A 14,877-nucleotide genomic window follows, 5' to 3' on the forward strand; every position below is an offset into this window, starting at 1 on the left:
CAGTGTGTAAAGGATATCACCACATGGGCTCAGGAACACTTCAGAAAACCACTGTCAGTAACTACAGTTGGTGGCTACATCTGTAAGTGCAAGTTAAAACTCTACTATTTAAAGCCAAAGCCATTTATCAACAACACCCGCAAACGCTTCGCTGGGCCCGAGCTCATCTAAGATGGACTCATGCAAAGTGGAAAAGTGCTCTGTGGTGTGACGAGTCCACATTTCAAATTGTTTTTGGAAACTGTGGACCCAAGAGGGATAGAACCATCCGGACTGTTCTAGGGTCAAAGTGTAAAAGGCAGCATGTGTGATGGTATGGGGGTGTATTAGTGGCCAAGACATGGGTAACTTACACATCTGTGAAGGCACCATTAATGCTGAAAGGTACATACAGGTTTTGGAGCAACATATGTTGCCATCCAAGCAACGTTACCATGGACGCCCCTGCTTATTTCAGCAAGACAATGCCAAGCCACGTGTTACAACAGCCTGGCTTCATAGTAAAAGAATGCGGGTACTAGACTGGCCTGCCTGTAGTCCAGACCTGTCTCCCATTGAAAATATGAGAAGGGAGACTGTTGAACAACTTAAGCTGTACATCAAGCAAGAATGGGAAATAGTTCCACTTCAAAAATGTGTCTCCTCAGTTCCCAAACCTTTACTGAGTGTTGTTAAAAGGAAAGGCCATGTAACACACTGGTAAAAATGCCTTTTTTGCAATGTGTTGCGGCCATTCAATTCTAAGTTCATGATTATTTGCCAAAAATAACAAAGTTTCTCAGTGTGAACATGAAATATCTTGTCCTTGCAGTCTATTCAATTGAATATAAGTTGAAAAGGATTTGTTGTTTTCTCTTTTTATTTACCTTTTACACAACGTGACAATGTCACTGCTTTTGAGTTTTGTATCATAAATATTTTTATCTATTTTCAACACTTTAATTTCTAGATCAGCTTCAGATTTTGTCTTTGATATGAAGTTATTTGAATGTTTTTTGCCCTTTTCGTCAGAGGAAAACCCCTTTTTTTATGGCACAAACACAAACTATGCAATATTCATGCAGACGTACAATATTTTTGTAACTACATGCACACAACTCTTATGTCATGACCAACTCACCAACACGGTTTTCATTACATATAAGTTGTTGGCAGATTCAAAGCAACTAGATATGAATATGTGGTACTCCATGGTACTTTTTTAGTGGTTTAGATACACCTGAAGTTGATCTAGAGATTTAAGTGTTGGATACTGTTGCGTCGGACCAGTTCTTCCTCCAAGGGAATCTAAGTTACTTGTCAATCTCAAGTTCTTTCGATGACATATATGCTGAGTAAGAAGGACCATCAAGACAGAATTGGAATATTTTCAAGTTTTACTAAACTTAACCAATACATTCATATCGGCTACTCGAGTTGATCTGGCATTCCAACGGAAAAGCCAACTCTTTTCACAGAAAGAAAGCCCCCATCTCCACCCTCTTAACACTGATAAGGAGAGAGACATGGAGGTTGTCCTCACATTCCAACGTAAGACACTTAACAGACAATCTGAAGACAAAGAGAGACTGGTAGAATAAACAAAGGAAAAGTACTACATACTCTAAACATGGCTATGTAAAAAGAAAGAACTCTTAAACATATCTGCATCCTTCCACATTACTAATAAAAAAATAACTAATAAATTACGTATTTCTATGATTGAGACCCTTCTGGGTATTGTATTGGTTTTTAAAAATAAAAATGGCTTTGATTTTTTTAGTGTGCGGCCATCAGTGGAAAAACAACCCAGATTTAGAGTCATCTTTTACAGATCCACAATAGAACCTGTGATATGTTCTAAACGGCCTGTCTCTGTAGGTGCACCATCTCCTCCCTTGGACGTGACTGTGCCTGATAGCAGCAGAGAGCACATCAACGTGTCGTGGAAGCCGCCGGTCAAGGACGGTGGCTCCCCGATCACTGGCTACCACGTGGAGGTGGCTGAGGCCCGTCCTGAGCTAAAGTGGTTGCGGGTTAACAGCAGACCTATCAAAGAGCCTAAGTTCAAGATCGAAGACGGAATCAAACCAGAGAAGAAGTATGTCATCAGGGTTCGTGCCATTAACGCTATCGGCCTTAGCGAACCCTCTGAGCTCTCTGACAAGGTGTTTACAAAGGATCCAGACTGTAAGTGTTCACAGACTTTCAGCATAAAGTGTGATGATATAACTCAAGTTCCTGTTGAATTTACTACTCATCCGATCTCAAGGTGCCCCAAAATTGGAACTGGACACACAGGATGTGGTGGTGATTGAGGGGGAGAAGCTGCACCTGAATGTCCCCTACAAGGGCATCCCGACTCCAAATATGGTGTGGCAGAAGGACACGGTGGAATGCAAAAAAGATGAGCGTCTCTCCATGACAGTGGAGATGAACAGTGGTCATCTGGAGCTACTAAGATGCACACGTTCTGATGCTGGTGTCTATAATATCACCCTGGAAAACAGTCTGGGCACCGCCAACGGGAGTATTAATGTCAAAGTCATCGGTACGTTGCTGTGTCTATTCTGGCTGCATCAGGATTTCATATGAATTAATTTCAGTTTGGACATCATGTCATTGTCACTCTGATGTGTGTTCGCCTCTCAATGATTTCCCATAGGGCTCCCTGGTCAGTGCAAAGACATCAGCTCCAGTGATGTCACAAATAATTCCTGCAAGATCAGCTGGAAAGCCCCCGAGGATGACGGCGGGACACCTATCCTTAGTTACGCACTGGAGCGTCGTGAAGCGTCCAAGAAGACCTACATGCCCGTCATGTCAGGGGAGAATGTTCTTTGTTGTATGGTTAAAGACTTGTACGTCAACTGCGAGTACTACTTCCGGGTCAAGGCTGTCAACAAGGTCGGCCCAGGAGCATTTCTGGAGCTGCGGAACCCTGTCATTATAGAGGAGCTTAAGCGTAAGTTAGGGGCCTTATATTGGTATATGATAGTTGTGACAGGTAGAAACTAAACAACCATCTGCTTCACAGAGAAACCAGACCCACCGATCCAAGTGGAGGCTCATGACCCAACATCCAAATCTATCACCATCACCTGGAAAGCTCCCGATTACGATGGTGGCTGCCCCATTCAAGGCTACGTTGTGGAGAAGATTGAGAAGGACGGTGATCGCTATGAGAGGGTTACCCCAAGCTTGGTCCCCGGTTTCTCCTATGTGGTGACAGGTCTGAAGGAAGACATTGAATATCAGTTCAGGGTTCGAGCCGAGAACGCTGCTGGAGTCAGTGAGCCCTCGCGAAGCACACAACTCATAAAGGCTGCTGACCCTGTTGGTATGAAAGACCATCCCAAAGAAACTTTTGCTTTATGTCCTTATTGAATGTTCGTCAAGCTTTTGTCTTCTTTTTCAGAAAAACCGAGTGTCACCCTGCACGTCAACGTGCAGTCTGGTTTGTGCATTAAGAGAGGTGAGGAGATCTGCATCAATGCAAACATCTCCGGTTCGCCTTACCCCAAGATCACTTGGCTGAGGAACAATGAGGACGTCACCAAAGAGCCTACAAAGACTTTTGTCCCGCCGGTCAAGAAGAAGAAGACAAGATCTAAGGTTCATTTTGTGAAACCCTAATCACTAAATCCCTATGCTTGCTGGTTATTTAGTCTTTTTTTTGTTCGTCCAGGTTCCCGAACTCACGGAAGAATTTGTGACGCCAATGCGTGAGCGCCTCGGTTTGGACCAGACTAAGAAGGGACACTCGACAATAATGATCCGAGAGGCTATAAGAAGTGACCATGGCAACTTCACCATCGAGGTGAAGAATATTCATGGCGTTGCCAGCGCCTCTTGCGTGGTTAATGTTCTCGGTAAGTTTTACCTGTCCTTAAGTCTGAAATGCCTTTTTCCCCATTGATGTTCTGATTTTCAGGTCAAAATTAAAAGGCTAAAACAAATCTTAGTAATGTTTAGCTAGCTCTGGTGACCGGAATCTTTTGTGCAACAGACAAACCTGGCCCACCCTTCAATTTCACCTTTGATGACATCAAGAACACCTCAGTAATATGTAACTGGGAGCCTCCTGAAGATGACGGCGGCAGTGAAATACTGAACTATATCCTGGAGAAAAAGGATAACAAGAACGATGCCGTTGGCTGGATCACCATCACATCCACTGTGAAGGGTACCAGCTTCCCCGTCACTAAGCTGATCGAAGGAAAAGAGTACATCTTTAGAGTTACTGCAGAAAACAAATTTGGATGTGGACCGTCATGCATCTCCGAACCAGTGGTTGCCAAGAACCAATTTGGTGAGAGCAATGATTTTTGAATAATAATTAAAGCCTACTTTTTGTTTGGATATATTGCATACACAAAATGCACTTGCTAACCCATTACCTAATTAATATCTAATGTAAAACGAGTTTTATGGCTTTGTAAACAAACTGAGGCACCGCTTTTTCATTAGATCCTCCTGATGCTCCGAACACCCCAAGAGTTCATGAAGTGACAGCAAGCTCCGCCCACATCTCCTGGCATGAGCCAAAGGACAATGGCAGTCCGATTCTAGGCTACTGGATTGAGAAGAAGGAGGTGAACAGCAAATATTGGACTCGTGTCAACCGTGCTCTCCTCAACTCTCTGGAGGTGAAGGCGAGCGGTCTGATGGAGGGACTCAGCTATATCTTCAGGGTGTGTGCCGAAAACCTGGCTGGGCCCGGACCTTTCAGTGAGCCCACGGACCGCATTGTTGCTATGGATGCTATCTGTAAGTAACTACAAAGACGGACGCATCAGTAACTAATACTGTTTTAGACTTTGGCACTGGTTGTTCATTCTGTCTTTTTGTTAGGCATGACATGATTGGTGTGCCATAAACTATTGTACTTAATGTTTCATGGGGAGTGTTGGTTACTAGATAATAGTTTACTATATTCTGACAAACATGTTATACTGCCAACTACTCCACTTATCCCCCTATCCTCAGTGCCTCCTGGGCCCCCAATACCATGGGTCGTGGACACTGGGAAGGACTCAATCATTGTGGCGTGGAAGCCACCTTTGTTCAACGGAGGAGGGGACATCCTGGGATATCATGTTGAGAAGGTACTCATGACGAATGTGGGCTTGTCAAAACAAAAAAAATTCCCAGAGCTGCTAAATGACAAACTGTCACCTATTTTCTGTGACAGTTGACACATTCGCACATGGCTGAATCCTCTGACTTTGACAGGTGGTGGTTGGTGAAAAGGACTGGACACGCAGCACAGAGTTCAGGTGCAAAGAACTGACCTACAACGTCACAGGTCTGACTGAAGGAGCTGATTACTACATCCGAGTCATCGCCGTTAACGAAGCAGGTCCTGGAGCTCCTGGTGTCACAGAACCTGTCACCGTCAAAGAGCCTCAAGGTGCAAACACAAGGAAGAGCTTATGCATACAGTTGGAATTGTTGGCATTGTTGTCTGTAAACATCTAATTGTCTTACTTTTTGTGGCTTCAGAACCTCCCGCTGTTGACTTTGAGCTCTCTGTGAGAAACGGCGTGATCATCAAGGCTGGAGAGTCCTTAAAGCTTCCCGCCATAGTCATTGGCCAGCCCCAGCCTGAAATTAAGTGGGCTAAAGATGATGCTGAAATTGACAAGGAGAGAATGCTAGTGGAGACGGAAGGCAAGAACAGCTGTCTGTTCATCAAAAAGGCAGTGAGGGCGGATCACGGAAAGTACCAGATTTCTGGAACCAACAGCAGCGGGACTAAGGCCGCTGAAACCAGAGTGGATGTCATGGGTCAGTGTCTGACAGATTTTTTAGCAAGAAACATTTTTACAAAGAAAGTCTTGTATTCTTTTTTTGAAATGTTTTACTGACTACGGGTTGTATCGTCCTCATTTATGTAAGTACACCACGTTTCAATTCTGTTCTGCTGCTTGCTTGCAGATGTCCCAGGCCCTGTGATTGACTTGAAGACTGTGACGGTGACCAAGAAGAACATCACCCTCACCTGGTCCGATCCACTAGACAATGGTGGAAGTGACATCTTTGGTTACGAGGTTCTGAGGAAAGATGCCAAGATGAAACTCTTCCGCCAGCCTATTGAGGTGGCGTCCTGCAAGTGCGACATCCAGGGCTTACTGGGTGGCGAAGAATACATTTTCAGGGTCATTGCCCGAAACAAGTATGGAGATGGCGCTCCAACGGATCTTGGGCCCATCCTAGCTGAAGATCCTAAAGGTGCAGCCACATTTTTTGTTTGGAGGCAACAGAAATGACTTAGAATAAGTCTGGTGATTACTGGAACTGAACCGCTGACATTTACTTGCAGCTACACCATCTGCTCCTGAGAAGCTCCATTACACTGACAGAAGCAAGAACACTATCACACTGGCCTGGCAACCACCACGCAGCGACGGTGGTAGCCCTGTCATAGGCTACTATGTGGAGAAGATGAGATCTGACGGCGGTGAATTTGAAGTGGCTAACCACAAGATGTTTACCAAGTGCTGTGGTACCATTGAGAACTTGTCAGAAAACCAGGAGTACCAGTTCCGTGTCAAAGCTGTAAATGAGGTCGGTGATGGGCCACCATCCAAGCCAATCACAGCCAATATTCAGGATGATAAAAGTATGTCACCAATGCAATTGTGATAAGTTTTTCAACGACAAATCCGCCAATGCAATACTCAAACGTGTCATCTTGTGATTTCACAGTTCCACCAGTTATTACAATTCTGAAGTACTTCAAAGGTAACGCCATCATTGTGAAGAAAGGCTCTGACGTTGACATTCCAGCTGAGGTAAAGGGACTTCCTCTTCCAACACTCAAGTGGATGAAGGATGACGAGGAGCTGGACAAACCAAAAGAAAAGATGACAATTGAAACGGAAGAGGTCATTAATTCATAAATAAGATTCAATGTTCTTGATGAACTGTATGTTTTTAAAAATGGAAATTTATGTAGCCACACTTGAATCTTGAACAGTTTAACATGTACAAAATGAATGATATCCCTTGTTCCCCATGGATTGTGAACATGTTGATACTGGCACATTCAGATCCACAATTTTAACACAAAAATATTTTCAAATACCAGGTGAATCGTACCACACTGACGACAAAACTATCCATGCCAGAAAGCACCAGACAAGACAAAGGCAAATACAAACTGCTGGCTGAAAACTGCCACGGAAAATCTCAGCACATAATCCGCGTGGAGATCTTGGGTATGAACTTGATCAGAGGCAAGCCGTGTAAGTTGCAAAGTAGTCTGAGCTGATTTCCTCTTGTCCGCAGACCGCCCTCTTCCCCCGAGGAATATTGTTGTCTCTGACATCAAGGCTGACTCGTGCTACCTGACCTGGGATGCCCCGGAAGACAACGGGGGTAGTGAGATCACAAACTACGTCATTGAACGCAGAGATGCCAGCAAGAAAAAATCAGATTTTGAGGCAATGACCTCCAACCTCATTGATCGGCGATATGGGGTGAATTGAGCTGCAATACATGCAAACTGAACTGCAAGAAGATGCACTCTTGTAGTTATTTGCTATCATACAAACTGATTGTCTGTCATTTGCCTATTCAGGTCTACAAACTGACTATGAATGGTACCTATCAGTTCAGAATCAAGGCAGCGAATAAGTACGGGCTCAGCGACGGCTGTGACTCAGAGAAAGTAGAACTGAAGGATCCATTCGGCCTACCTGGACCGCCACGCAACCCCAAGATCATTGCTGCCACATCAAACACGATGACTCTGACTTGGCAGCCTCCGCTCGACAACGGTGGCGCCACAATTCAAGGCTATTGGCTAGAGAAGAGGGAACGTGGAGCTGTGTACTGGGCAAAAGTTAATCGTTGCTCTGTCACCAAACCGGCAATTAGGGGTCTGCAGTACACTGTTTTTAAGCTCATTGAAGGAACAGAGTACCAGTTTAGGGTGGCGGCAGGCAATGCTGCAGGTATCGGGCCTCCCAGCGAGGCTACAGAGTGCCGCTTTGCTGTGGATCCATGCAGTGAGTCTTGACTTTTGTTTACTGTTTTTAAAACAAGCCAACTTAGATTTACAAAAGTGTATTTGTAGAACTCTTTAAAGTGTTCTTGTGCCACTCCGTGACTGTTGTGTTTTCTGGTCCTTAGACACTCCAAGCTCACCTGGATACCCCGTGGTCAAAGACAAGACCAAGGACAGTATCACACTCGCCTGGAGTCCCCCGGAAAGGGATGGTGGCAGTCCTGTCAAGGGTTACATCATTGAGGTCCATGAGGAAGGTTCTCCTGACTGGAGAAGGGTGACTCCTGCAGAAAAGCTCCATCAATCTACTGAGATAACTGTTCCCGATCTTAAGGAGGGCAAAAAGTGCAAGTTCAGGATTTACGCTGTGAACGCTGTCGGCAACTCTGAGCCTGCCAAGACCGCTGATATCCTGGTTCAGGATATTTTGAGTAAGTATCATGTAGCTGTTTACCCATTTCCATTAAGGTACAGAAATAGTCTTTTTAATCTGTGTCTGTCCTTCAGTCGAGCCAACAGTGTCTCTGGATGTGAGCGCTCAGGACCTGCTGAACTGTAGGGCTGGAACCACCATCAGGATACCCGCCACCATTACCGGGCGTCCAGTGCCTAAAGTCACCTGGAACTTTGATGGAACAGCCGAGACTGAGAAGAAAAATGAACTTCACACACTTCCCATTGACTCTGAGGTCAGATTTATTTTGACAGTTTAGCTGTGATACAAAATGACAACAGTGTAGGCTTAGGTCACAGGTGTCAAACACAAGGCCCGAGGGCGAGATCTGGCCCAACCCTCATTTTATGTGGCCTGGAAATAATATGCGTCAATTAAAGTACTTTATCTTGTCTCGCCAAATGTATTCATTCTTTCCATTTTGACAGACAAAAAACAAATGTACTTCATGCGATTCCATATGTTTTAAACCAGTGTTTCTTAATCATAGGGCCAGGGTCCATTGTTGGCCGCAAACAATGTCTGTTTCTCAGCCCTGTCACAGCAGTACTCAGTTGTAATACACTATTCCACCACTTGTGGCAGTAATGGTAATATCAAACAAGAAGTCTGGAGCTAAAGTCATGAGAAGTATCTGAAGTGCAAAAAATATGACTAAAGTGGTGAGGCTGTATTTACATTTTCAATGGAATTTTAATCGACAGTTTATTTAAGAAACACATTTATCATTATTTATAATAATTTTGTTAGAATGTATTTATTTTAGCACTGCGTAGGTGTGTATACATTTTTTATTTTTTTATCAGTTTTATGAGTCCCTTCTTTTGCAGTATATATTTATTTTTATAATCAGCCTGACTTTGACAGGCTTTGATAATAATCTTTGTGATTAGCTCACGCTTTCATATCATTTGAAAAGGTTCATCCTATTAAACTGTAATTAAGTTAGGAATAATTATTGAATATGATTAAAATCAAGTGTAAGATTACTAATTTGTGGTTAATATATGAATGGGACCCGGGCCCTCTGTAATGGAAACGTTGGGCCCCGATGTCAAAAAGGTTAATATAACAAATATCATTTGATCATACATTCCAAAAATGTTTGTGATAATAAAAAGAAATACTTAAATATCTGTTTAACTTTTTAAAGTTATTCATCAAATTGTACACTGTTAATTAAAAATAATATTTAACAGTAAAAAATGGCAGCTCAGTCTCCAGAATGGTACTGTAAAAAAAACAAAAAAGCAATGGAACCTTTTCCATCTATCCATCCATTTTCTGCCATTTGTCCCGTTCAATTTGCAGTAATACACTGTAAAAAACCATTAAGGCTCTGGATGCTGTGGGGCTGTCTTGTTTGACAAGACTCTGCAGCATCGCGTGGACATCGGGGGCGGTACCTCTGGATTGGCAGACCGGGGTGGTGGTTCCTCTCTTTAAGAAGGGGAACCGGAGGGTGTGTTCTAACTATCGTGGGATCACACTCCTCAGCCTTCCCGGTAAGGTCTATTCAGGTGTACTGGAGAGGAGGCTACGCCGGATAGTCGAACCTCAGATTCAGGAGGAACAGTGTGGTTTTCGTCCTGGTCGTGGAACTGTGGACCAGCTCTATACTCTCGGCAGGGTCCTTGAGGGTGCATGGGAGTTTGCCCAACCAGTCTACATGTGCTTTGTGGACTTGGAGAAGGCATTCGACCGTGTCTCTCGGGAGGTCCTGTGGGGAGTGCTCAGAGAGTATGGGGTATCGGACTGTCTGATTGTGGCTGTCCGCTCCCTGTATGATCAGTGTCAGAGCTTGGTCCGCATTGCCGGCAGTAAGTCGGACACGTTTCCAGTGAGGGTTGGACTCCGCCAAGGCTGCCCTTTGTCACCGATTCTGTTCATAACTTTTATGGACAGAATTTCTAGGCGCAGTCAAGGCGTTGAGGGGATCCGGTTTGGTGGCTGCAGGATTAGGTCTCTGCTTTTTGCGGATGATGTGATCCTGATGGCTTCATCTGGCCAGGATCTTCAGCTCTCACTGGATCGGTTCGCAGCTGAGTGTGAAGCGACTGGGATGAGAATCAGCACCTCCAAGTCCGAGTCCATGGTTCTCTCCCGGAAAAGGGTGGAGTGCCATCTCCGGGTTGGGGAGGAGACCCTGCCCCAAGTGGAGGAGTTCAAGTACCTAGAGTCTTGTTCACGAGTGGGGGAAGAGTGGATCGTGAGATCGACAGGCGGATCGGTGCGGCATCTTCAGTAATGCAGACGCTGTATCGATCCGTTGTGGTGAAGAAGGAGCTGAGCCGGAAGGCAAAGATCTCAATTTACCGGTCGATCTACGTTCCCATCCTCACCTATGGTCATGAGCTTTGGGTTATGACCGAAAGGACAAGATCACGGGTACAAGCGGCCGAAATGAGTTTCCTCCGCCGGGTGGCGGGGCTCTCCCTTGGAGATAGGGTGAGAAGCTCTGCCATCCGGGGGAAGCTCAAAGTAAAGCCGCTGCTCCTCCACATGGAGAGGAGCCAGATGAGGTGGTTCGGGCATCTTGTCAGGATGCCACCCGAACGCCTCCCTAGGGAGGTGTTTAGGGCACGTCCAACCGGTAGGAGGCCACGGGGAAGACCCAGGACACGTTGGGAAGACTATGTCTCCCGGCTGGCCTGGGAACGCCTCGGGATCCCCCGGGAAGAGCTGGACGAAGTGGCTGGGGAGAGGAAAGTCTGGGCTTCTTTTCTTAGGCTGCTGCCCCCGCGACCCGACCTCGGATAAGCGGAAGAAGATGGATGGATGGATGGCACTGTAAAAAACTGTAGATTTGACGGGAAAACGCTGGCAGCTCAATTTCCTATTTTTTTACGACATTTTTTAAAAACTGTGGTAACGTTTTTCCATTTACAATAATACGCTGTAAAAAACACTAGCAATTTTACGGTAAAATTCTGGCGACTGAGCTGACCATTTTTTACAATAAAATCTACAGTTTTGTTAATGTACGTAAAAAATCTAATGCATAGGCAATTATGTAATATTATGTGGCAAATCCTTATATATTTTTTATTCATATATATTCACTCTTACAAGTGGCCCTCTGAGGGCAGCCATAACTGCAATGTGGCCCTCAATGATTAGAGTTTGACACTTAGGTTGTGTGCATGGTGTCCTCTATCAGAAGAGGTATTGCTGGGCTGTTTTTAAAATAATCACAACATCAAATGTATCACTGTAGATTCACTCCACTGACACAACCTCCCTGGTCGTCATCCCCGACTGCAAACTGAACCACGGTGGCCGCTACATCCTCAATGTGGAGAACCCCGCCGGACACAAAGTGGTCAAAGTGCGAGTCAACGTGCTCGGTGCGTAAAATTCATCAACCGATACAACATTTTTGCTGGAAAATCAATAATAGCCTGCAGTGTCGTGAAATGCCATTGTTTGGCGGGTCCATAGACATACCAGGACCTCCTCGGGATCTGAAGGTGAGCGACGTGACAAGAGGCACTTGCAGACTCACCTGGAAACCTCCAGAGAGTGACGGAGGAGATAGGGTGAAGAGCTACTTCATTGAGAAGAAGACAGTGGAGGGAAAAGCCTGGACCAAGGTAAAGCCTATCAGCGTTGTCATGAATGATGTTAATCAACAGGTTCAAGTGGTGGATTGTCTCATATTGTGAACGTTTTAATCGGTCAAAAAAAATGAACAGGACACAACTTAACATAACTTACCCCGATCACATCCACTCAGGTGAATACATCCTGTGCTGCGCAGTCTTTTGTGGTTCCAGACCTTATTGAGGGTCAGGATTACTTGTTCCGAGTCCGTGCCGAAAATCGATTTGGTTTTGGGCCGTACGTGGAGACCACTGAGGGAACCAAAGCCAAAGATCCCATCCGTACGTGACCAATACATTCAAATTGCTGCAGAATTTGGCAATTTACATTTCTTGATGCTCGTGCCTTCAGATCCTCCAGATCCTCCGACCAGACTAAAGATCCAAAGTGTGAGAAAGGCCACAGTGGCCCTCACATGGAAGGCTCCCAAAAATGATGGTGGATCACCTGTCACGCACTACAGCGTTGACTTACTCTGCTGGGATGCCAGTGGCACTCAGAAGGAGTCTTGGAGGAGGTAAAACTTCATCCCAAAGACCTAGTCCAGTCTTCTGAGTTTCACACTGTAAACAAATGTTAAACTCTGCACTACTGCCTGCAGGTGTAACAGGAGAGACATCGACGTCACAAGCTTTAAGGTGGAGGACCTGACCGAGCGAGATGAATATGAGTTCAGAGTGATTGCTTACAACAAGGCTGGACCTAGCCGACCATCTTCCACTGCTGGGCCCATTCTCATTCAGGACCAGACCTGTAAGAACTTTATCCAGTGAAAAGTCGGGTTGAAGCTAACAAATACAATCTTTGAATGTTTTGTGACATTGCACCTCCAGGTGCTCCATCCATTGAGATGAAGGAGTTTATGGAGGCTGAGCAGGGCAGTGACATCAGCGTCGTGGCCAAGATTCGTGGCTGTCCATTCCCAACACTCACCTGGTACAAGGCGCCGCCCCACAAGACCGACAAAAAGGTGGAGGTCTGCTACGATGAGCACATCAACAAGATGGTGTCGGACGACAGCTGCACACTACTGATACAGCAAGGGAAACGTCCTGACACCGGCCTCTACACACTGGTGGCCTCCAACAGCGTTGGCAAGGCGTCCAAGGAAATGAGGCTCAATGTGCTTGGTATGCTCACTGACACCATCATTCTACACCGATGTATGATATCCCTGTAAACCTGTAAATGGATTAATGGCTCTAATTATCATACTAAAATGAAAACATGCATACCCCCATTACATCCACACATTCAGGAACATTCCTTTACCCAGAACTGAATTGTCTGTTGATATTCTCTTTGTGGTCAAAGTCATGGAATTTTAGGTGAGGCTGATCAATTAACTACAGTTTTTAGAGATAAAACTTTTAAATCAGTCAGCAGAACACAACACAAGGGTAGAATGTATACTATCCATGTATAGAGAAAATACTTCAGGCAGTGATGTAGTTGAGGGAATACAACCTGTTTGAGCCCACTGTAACAAGCCAGCTATTCTGACTACCACATTCACCCAGTGTTGTATAATTGAAAAAAATTATATAACAAGCCTCAGCCTTCCCGGTAAGGTCTATTCAGGTGTACTGGAGAGGAGGCTACGCCGGATAGTCGAACCTCGGATTCAGGAGGAACAGTGTGGTTTTCGTCCTGGTCGTGGAACTGTGGACCAGCTCTATACTCTCGGCAGGGTCCTTGAGGGTGCATGGGAGTTTGCTCAACCAGTCTACATGTGCTTTGTGGACTTGGAGAAGGCATTCGACCGTGTACCCCGGGAAGTCCTGTGGGGAGTGCTCAGAGAGTATGGGGTAACGGGCTGTCTTATTGTGGCGGTTCGCTCCCTGTATAATCAGTGTCAGAGCTTGGTCCGCATTGCCGGCAGTAAGTCGGACCCGTTTCCAGTGAGGGTTGGACTCCGCCAGGGCTGCCCTTTGTCACCGATTCTGTTCATAACCTTTATGGACAGAATTTCTAGGCGCAGTCAGGGCGTTGAGAGGATCCGGTTTGGTGGCTGCAGGATTAGGTCTCTACTTTTTGCAGATGATGTGGTCCTGATGGCTTCATCCGGCCAAGATCTTCAGCTCTCACTGGATCGGTTCGCAGCCGAGTGTGAAGCGACTGGGATGGAAATCAGCACCTCCAAATCCGAGTCCATGGTTCTCGCCCGGAAAAGGGTGGAGTGCCATCTCCGGGTTGGGGAGGAGATCTTGCCCCAAGTGGAGGAGTTCAAGTACCTCGGAGTCTTGTTCACGAGTGAGGGAAGAGTGGATCGTGAGATCGACAGGCGGATCGGTGCGGCGTCTTCAGTAATGCGGACGCTGTATCGATCCGTTGTGGTGAAGAAGGAGCTGAGCCAGAAGGCAAAGCTCTCGATTTACTGGTCGATCTACGTTCCCATCCTCACCTATGGTCATGAGCTTTGGGTCATGACCGAAAGGACAAGATCACGGGAACAAGCGGCCGAAATTAGTTTCCTCCGCCGGGTGGCGGGGCTCTCCCTTAGAGATAGGGTGAGAAGCTCTGTCATCCGGGGGGAGCTCAAAGTAAAGCCGCTGCTCCTCCACATCGAGAGGAGCCAGATGAGGTGGTTCGGGCATCTGGTCAGGATGCCACCCGAACGCCTCCCTCGGGAGGTGTTTCGGGCACGTCCGACCGGTAGGAGGCCACGGGGAAGACCCAGGACACGTTGGGAAGACTATGTCTCCCGGCTGGCCTGGGAACGCCTCGGGATCCCCCGGGAGGAGCTGGACGAAGTGGCTGGGGAGAGGGAAGTCTGGGCTTCCCTGCTTAAGCTGCTGCCCCCGCGACCCGACCTCGGATAAGCGGA

At 46.1% G+C, this 14,877-nt stretch overlaps 1 protein-coding gene across 1 annotated transcript in view; it reads left to right on the forward strand.

Annotated features, from left to right (window-relative positions):
- The window catches only part of LOC133614011 (titin-like), a 254,475-nt gene that overhangs the window by 154,853 nt on the left and 84,745 nt on the right, over positions 1 to 14,877 (forward strand). The window contains 25 exon segments of the mRNA XM_072914563.1: positions 1,861 to 2,169; positions 2,252 to 2,530; positions 2,645 to 2,944; positions 3,017 to 3,319; positions 3,398 to 3,594; positions 3,668 to 3,851; positions 3,989 to 4,291; positions 4,450 to 4,749; positions 4,969 to 5,087; positions 5,215 to 5,392; positions 5,485 to 5,769; positions 5,920 to 6,213; positions 6,305 to 6,604; positions 6,691 to 6,869; positions 7,073 to 7,202; positions 7,273 to 7,463; positions 7,565 to 7,994; positions 8,119 to 8,424; positions 8,501 to 8,682; positions 11,665 to 11,794; positions 11,889 to 12,040; positions 12,184 to 12,331; positions 12,402 to 12,567; positions 12,652 to 12,803; positions 12,884 to 13,180. Of these exon segments, the coding sequence (XP_072770664.1) occupies positions 1,861 to 2,169; positions 2,252 to 2,530; positions 2,645 to 2,944; positions 3,017 to 3,319; positions 3,398 to 3,594; positions 3,668 to 3,851; positions 3,989 to 4,291; positions 4,450 to 4,749; positions 4,969 to 5,087; positions 5,215 to 5,392; positions 5,485 to 5,769; positions 5,920 to 6,213; positions 6,305 to 6,604; positions 6,691 to 6,869; positions 7,073 to 7,202; positions 7,273 to 7,463; positions 7,565 to 7,994; positions 8,119 to 8,424; positions 8,501 to 8,682; positions 11,665 to 11,794; positions 11,889 to 12,040; positions 12,184 to 12,331; positions 12,402 to 12,567; positions 12,652 to 12,803; positions 12,884 to 13,180 (5,814 nt within the window).

This window comes from Nerophis lumbriciformis, linkage group LG13 (assembly GCF_033978685.3).
Source record: "Nerophis lumbriciformis linkage group LG13, RoL_Nlum_v2.1, whole genome shotgun sequence".
In the NCBI taxonomy this organism is placed as follows: Eukaryota; Metazoa; Chordata; class Actinopteri; order Syngnathiformes; family Syngnathidae; genus Nerophis; species Nerophis lumbriciformis.